The sequence below is a fragment of the Phoenix dactylifera genome, unplaced genomic scaffold (assembly GCF_009389715.1).
Source record: "Phoenix dactylifera cultivar Barhee BC4 unplaced genomic scaffold, palm_55x_up_171113_PBpolish2nd_filt_p 001336F, whole genome shotgun sequence".
Classification (NCBI taxonomy): Eukaryota; Viridiplantae; Streptophyta; class Magnoliopsida; order Arecales; family Arecaceae; genus Phoenix; species Phoenix dactylifera.
In genome coordinates, this window is record NW_024068665.1 from 44,842 (window position 1) to 51,026 (window position 6,185).

Below are 6,185 nucleotides of genomic sequence, written 5' to 3' on the forward strand. Positions count from 1 at the left end.
CACTGATATTCGTCTTTGAAACAAAGGGCTTAGGAGGAGATTAGTTGGCAATTATTTAAGGATTGCTATTTAAAAGACCAAGCTTCTCCTGCATGGGCATTATAATTGGAGACATTCAAAATATCTAAGAATTCTTTGGTTCACTCTTATATGACAACCTGGACTTTCATGCTGAGAAGATGTGGATGGCAGATACTCCAGAGTTTTTTTGAATTCAATTCATGCATAAATTCTAACTCAACTACATCAATGTTTACATCTTCCTATTGAAAAAAATGAAGAAAAATAAAACTTGGTTAGATCATCATTCATGTGATCTTATCTTTTTTGTTCAGGGAGATTGAAGACATATGGATTTCTTTTATCTGTTCTTTCTGTATAGCTCAAGACACCTCAATGCTCGAAATTTGGTGATCCATTCTGATCACTATGATGCTCATCTCAGAGTTAATATTTTGGAATATCTTTATTGCTTATTAGAAGAATGATGAAAAGATCAGAAAATTCTGAATGAATCGAAGACATATGGATTTGCGCCACTCTCCTCATCATTTGCAATGAGCAGAGGCTCGACTTCAGCTCTGAATGGTGGCTTTCCAATCATTAATCTAAATTGGTCTCAGAAAAATAGTGCTTCCCAAGAAAAAAGAACAAGAAATCAATCAAAGGAAGTAGAGAGAGAAGAAGAGCTGGAGAGATTACAGATCTGTTTGTTAAAATTCTTCTCTCTCTGTGTGTGTGTGTATGTGTGTGTGATGGAAAGGTAGGGGGTTGCGAAAGTTATTAAATTAAAATTCATCTCCCTGTTAAAAGGCATCCAGTGGTCCAAAAATCAGTGGAACCTGCTTGCATGTCAACATGCGAATGCAAATCTTTTTGAGTATTATCAAGCCTTGTCCATAGATCCTTCAAACAATTTCCTAGTGTTACCTTGGCTTTAGGAAAAAGCTATTTCATCTTCAATGGAGTACGTAAAGGGACCTGAGTTGCTCCTGATCAGAATTTTATAGCTGGCTTTGCCTTTAGAAGTCAGGTAGGTTGAGAGTGTATATTTTACATGTACCCACTTGCAAAAAATTCCATGAGAGAATTCAAATTCTACCAGAAATAACTTCAAATAGTATAAGCCTAGGATGGCAAATTGATACCTTTCATTCTTGATGTTATTGGAACTCAAGGCTTCCCAACAAAAATATACAATTTAGTTTAGGAGGCAGGAATTTTTTAGCCAGAGGTGAACATTGTTAACTTTAATGCTTGTGAAGTATACAAAAGATACTAGCAAACACCTAGATAGCCGAGTTACACCAAACTTATTTGTTACTTGGACCATGATACCTTACCCTCAATTAGTTTACCCTTGCTATTTGTCCTCATCAGTTGCACTCATGCTCTCCAGAGCAAAGGCTACACTTGATACATGGCTTAGAAGGATGCTGTATATCTTCTTCCTCACTCTTTCACATGCTTCAGCATCTTCTTCCTCTGATAGCATGCCATCTTTGTTTCGATCACTTGGCCAGGCCCTCTCTTTGTTTGTAATTGTGTTTAACCAGTCATCAACTCTTTTCAACTGGCAAAGTAAGCTGGCAACCTGAGACTCGCATGCAGTATAACCACTTTCACTCTCAACAACATCTAGAAACTTGTCAATATATTTTAAGAACCATCTATTGCTTTCAGACTGCAATATATTTGCCGAGTCAGCAGCCATCAACAGATTGCTCCACTTGTGCAAAGTATTGTTTCTCTTCTTGATACTTAGAAGCCTTCCATGTGTCATGGAATCCTCTACTAGCTCAGATGATTCCCTCATTTCAGTTGGAAATTGTGAAAGATCTGACTCCAAAGCTGCCTTGACCCATGAAACTGCGTATCTTCTTCTCTCCGACACCACTTTAGCTGCTGCTTTGATAGAAGCTGAACTGGCTGAGTTATGACCACATGTTCTTGATGAGGTCAGTCTGGTTAATGATTGAATGATCAATCTAGCCTGGGTAAGGTCTTGATGAAAATTCAAGAACTTATCAACTACGTACTGCGGATCACCCTCCTTGTCAGACTGTAATTCTGAATACATGCTGAAAATAGCAAAAATATAGAATATCAAAAAAATGTTAAAGGGAAGTTCAAACTATATTACATGCTTCACAGACAAAATATGCACCTGTCTATCTATTTGGTTCAACTGAAGGTAGGCATGGGGTGGACTTCTTAGTATATTACATGCGTCACATATTTATTATGTACCTCACCGTCTAATTGGTTGATATGAAACGCAGTCAGAAGGTTGAGAATGAACTATATTTTAAACTATAAACATTTTCTTTTTCTTTTATTTCTTCCTTTTTTTGGGTAGAGAGACTATAAACATTTTGAGGTTGCCATGGTAGTCCATGCTCAATTAATGACTGCTGTCTTCATTGCAGCATTTGATGGTTAGAAAAGCATGAGACCAGATACAAGATAAAGCAGGGTAATCAGAGGGCAAATCACCCCAATACCAATTCCTGGATGAGAACTGTCAAGGAATTTCAAAGTTTGAACTGAAAATAATACATAATGTTACTTTTAAGGTTTTTTTTTTTTTTTAAAATGAAAAGCTAAAGGAATTGCTTTGATAATACAAAGTAAGATTAATTGAAGGCATTTCACCACTCTTTTGATCAGAAACATGGATAATCCTTGTGGGAGTGTAATTGGAAGCTCTAACTTTTTTTGATGTAAATTGGTTGTGCTCTCCCGGAACTTGGCTGAGCCCTGGTTTGTTCCTTGAACTTCCATGAATTGAAACAAGGTGAGCCATGGCTGTCTAACAAGCAGAAAGAACACTAGTCTGTTGAGCAAGGCTTGGCTGCCCTTGTCTCTGAAGGGGTCATATTTCTTAGAACCAAAAAAAAAAATGTTCTCCAATACTCAGTTTTTCCCCTTTTATTTCATGAATGGTGATGGATCCATGCTGTCTTTTTTATTGAAGAGGTGGGTCTCCCACAGTTTTGCTTCAAAAATGTTTTCTTGTTATTGCTGAATATGATAGGATACAAAATTAACAAAATGTATAGATGATTAACATAGGTGAAGTTAGTGTGGGCATATTTATAGCATAGTTGGTTCTTGGTGGTCCAAGAGAAGGATCAGGCTCAACATATATGGCAAGAGAGGTATTTTGGAGCAGGAATTGCAGTAGAATATATGAATTAACAAAAGCTTACCACAGCCTGATTCCATATGAAGGAATACGAGTCACGTAAAATCCAAGCGTGGATCTCAGCTTACAATCATCTATACTGGTTAGATTCATCCTAGATCAAGAGCTCATGCCATTTTTATATCAGTGAGGGCTAACTGGAACACTCTGTATGCTTCTCAGCCAGAGCTATTTGAGGAACCAGAAAACACTTTTACAGAAGAGGGAGCAAGGGGAGCAGTTTTCTGATTAACTTGGGTTTCTTTACCTTCAAAGGCTATTGTATTTTCATGGCTGTCAATTCAGAACCAAACTATTTCTGATGAAAATTTGATGAAAAGAAGTTTCTATGGCCCATTTTGATGCTGTCATTGCAATGCAACAGGGAAGACCACCAACTATCTTCTAGTTAAATGGGAATTTTCTGGTGCAATATTGAGTTCTTTGGGGGCTGCATTGGGGGTACATTCCTTCCTGAGAGTTTGCTGGCTCTACAGACTTCATGGAGGGAAGCTTTCGTCAATTCTGAGTGGCGAAAGGGTTGGGATGTGCTGGTTGTGGTGATTTGTTTGGTTGTATGGTTGGAGAGAAACAAAAGATTATTTCATGAGAACTTCTGCATACTGAATCATTAACCAAGTTTTTAGCGATGAGTCAGACAAGTGCGACGGGTGAAAAGAAATTCAGAGAAATTAATCCTAGTATTACTAAGTGTTGTAATTCTCTGTCAGTTGAGCTGAGCTCAAGAAAATGAGCACTTCTTTGTGCTACTATCTCTTGCATTAATAAAACCAGATTGGTACCTGTCCAACCCTTCTTTCTTCCCTCAAAAAATGGATTGGTTAATATTAACTTACCTCAAGCATTGAATCAGTCGTTCTGAAGCACATGCCTCTTGCAATGCATCCACAGCAGCATGCAGTGCCAAATCTCTTTGCCTCAAGATGTCCTGCAAAGCTAATTGTTGGAACAATCATTTCTACCAAGACAGTGAGCTCTTCCTATCACAAATTATACAGCAGTCCTAATACCTTTCCATGCTTCACTAAGGTTGATGGAAGTGATGCCCATACCACGGTGCTCTCCGGCCACCTTATATCATTGAATCGACTGGAAGAAATTGTGGTGTATGAGCTTTCCATGCAAGATTTGCTCGAGACACCAGTCGGCTTCTTCTTTGCAGTACCACATAGCACTTTAAAAGCTCTTTCAGTATCTCTTTTGCTTGTCAGTAGGTTATCTGAAGTGTCATCTCTGAATATCTTTGAATGAGATGGAGTTGGTCTATCAGGAGAAACCTATTAGAGCAAGAGTATAGAAAACAAAACAATCAAATCAGCATGGATTTCCCTAATCCTAAGGCAAAACGAATTTAGACAGAGCATTCAAAAAGAAAGATGGAATTACTACTCTAAATTGCATCAATTAGTCGAAACCATGATCCCAAGAATATCTAACAGCTTTTGTGCAAATTGGAAATCAACACGTATCCCATTGCACCAATCTTGCGAGCAGCTAAAGTCAAAATATTTCATATGATTGATTGGTGACCAAACTCATAACGATAATCGGAATGGAATATGAAAACTTGTAAGTATTCTGAGATGAAAAAGAGGGGACTTGAACACTAATAAAGGGCCCAGAAAAACAAAGATTAAATCCTAAGAATTCTTTAAAGCCATAATTGAAGGGCATCTAACTTCTTTCAAAGGAGAAAGCTAGGGCAAACTCACATTAGCACTTCGACTCCGGGATAGAGGCCTTGTGTCAGGCCTCCTCTCTTTGATCTTTCTTGGGGCCTCCCAGCCTTTTCTCATCATTTTTGGCCTCAAAACGCAAGATGAAGAAGAATACGAAGATGAGGATGTGCAAGAGAGCGTCGATTCATCAGAATCGGAGCTATCCTCGTCCACACAAATTACACTGATCTTCTTCAGCTCGCTCAAAACATCGGAGCTCTTCCTCTCCAGCTCCCTCCTCTTCACCCTTCCATTCTCCGGTGAAGTGGGAATGGACCTGGACCGCGGGCCAATTTCACCACTCTTCCTCTCCCCCATTCTCGAAGCACTCACCGAGCGCTGCTGCTTCTTCCTATCCGGCAGAGGATGCGGTGGAAGAGGAGGGGTGGAACTTGGAGTGAAAAGGTCACCAGGATCCAAGCTTGAACTGGTAGCCGGGTCGGTGGTGAGGAGGTCGGCGGTGCCTTGCTGGAAAGGGTGGCGACCAGGGAGGATCTGGAGGCCACAGAGGACGGGGACGGGGGAGGCAGGCTTGAGGCGGCGGACTTGGATGAACTGACCAAGCTGGAGTCTGTCAGAGAGGATGAGATCGATGTGCTCTGCCGGAAGGGAGACGTAGGCGGAGTGGGAGGAATCAGAGACTCTGAGGTAGAAGCCATGGTCGGGCGAGAGGTCGAGACCAGCGAGGGCAGGGACAATGGCTGTGACTTGGAGGAGGGCCGAGGCGGAGGGCTTATCAGGGGAGGCCTTGTCATTGGAAACCATGGACGATTCCATGTCTTGGAGGAGCTTCTCAAGGACTCCTGAGCTTAGGGACGCCATGAAGGATCAATGGGATGGAGGAATTGAGAGAGAGAGAGAGAGAGAGAGAGAGAGAGAGAGAGAGAGGAGAGGAGGAGGAGGAGGAGGAGGAGGAGGAGGAGGAGGAGGGGATTGACCTTTTCTTGAAAGGGTTGGAGAGGATGGCGTTAGGAAAACCAGAACCTGGAGGGGAAGAAGCGTCCGGTTTTGGTGGCGGGAAGCGCGTGGATTCAAAAGGAAGTTGGAGGAGGAAATTTAACGGTCAGAAACGGTTGACAAAACGAGGTTCGAGTTCGGGAAACGCAAGTTGGTTCAACCGAACCGACGACCATCTTATCCTCTTGTTTGTTGGATACGACAAAGTGGGTTGGATGGAGGTTTAATGGATTCAAATGGTTCACCCTCAATTACTAAGGTGCTAAAGTTTCATATATTTTGCCTTGAAAATTAAGTCTCTT

General features: G+C 41.0%; 1 protein-coding gene across 1 annotated transcript; it reads right to left on the bottom strand.

Annotated features, from left to right (window-relative positions):
• Window positions 1-1,136: 1,136 nt before the first annotated feature.
• LOC103705339 lies at window positions 1,137-5,748 on the bottom strand. The gene is made up of 4 exons (XM_026803919.2): window positions 4,921-5,748; window positions 4,219-4,485; window positions 4,045-4,136; window positions 1,137-2,081 (listed from the first exon to the last, which is right to left on the bottom strand). The coding sequence occupies exons 1-4, from the start codon at window positions 5,746-5,748 to the stop codon at window positions 1,364-1,366; spliced, it is 1,905 nt and encodes a 634-aa protein (XP_026659720.2). The 3' UTR covers window positions 1,137-1,363.
• Between the last annotated feature and the right edge of the window lie 437 nt (window positions 5,749-6,185).

Excerpts from the sequence above, each read along its gene's own strand:
- LOC103705339 (XM_026803919.2), bottom strand. The coding sequence starts at position 5,748 with ATGGCGTCCCTAAGCTCAGGAGTCCTTGAGAAGCTCCTCCAAGACATG. Across the intron at positions 4,137-4,218 it reads CCTTAGTGAAGCATGGAAAG|GACATCTTGAGGCAAAGAGA; the intron begins GTATTAGGACTG and ends TTAGCTTTGCAG. Across the intron at positions 2,082-4,044 it reads CGACTGATTCAATGCTTGAG|CATGTATTCAGAATTACAGT; the intron begins GTAAGTTAATAT and ends TGCTATTTTCAG.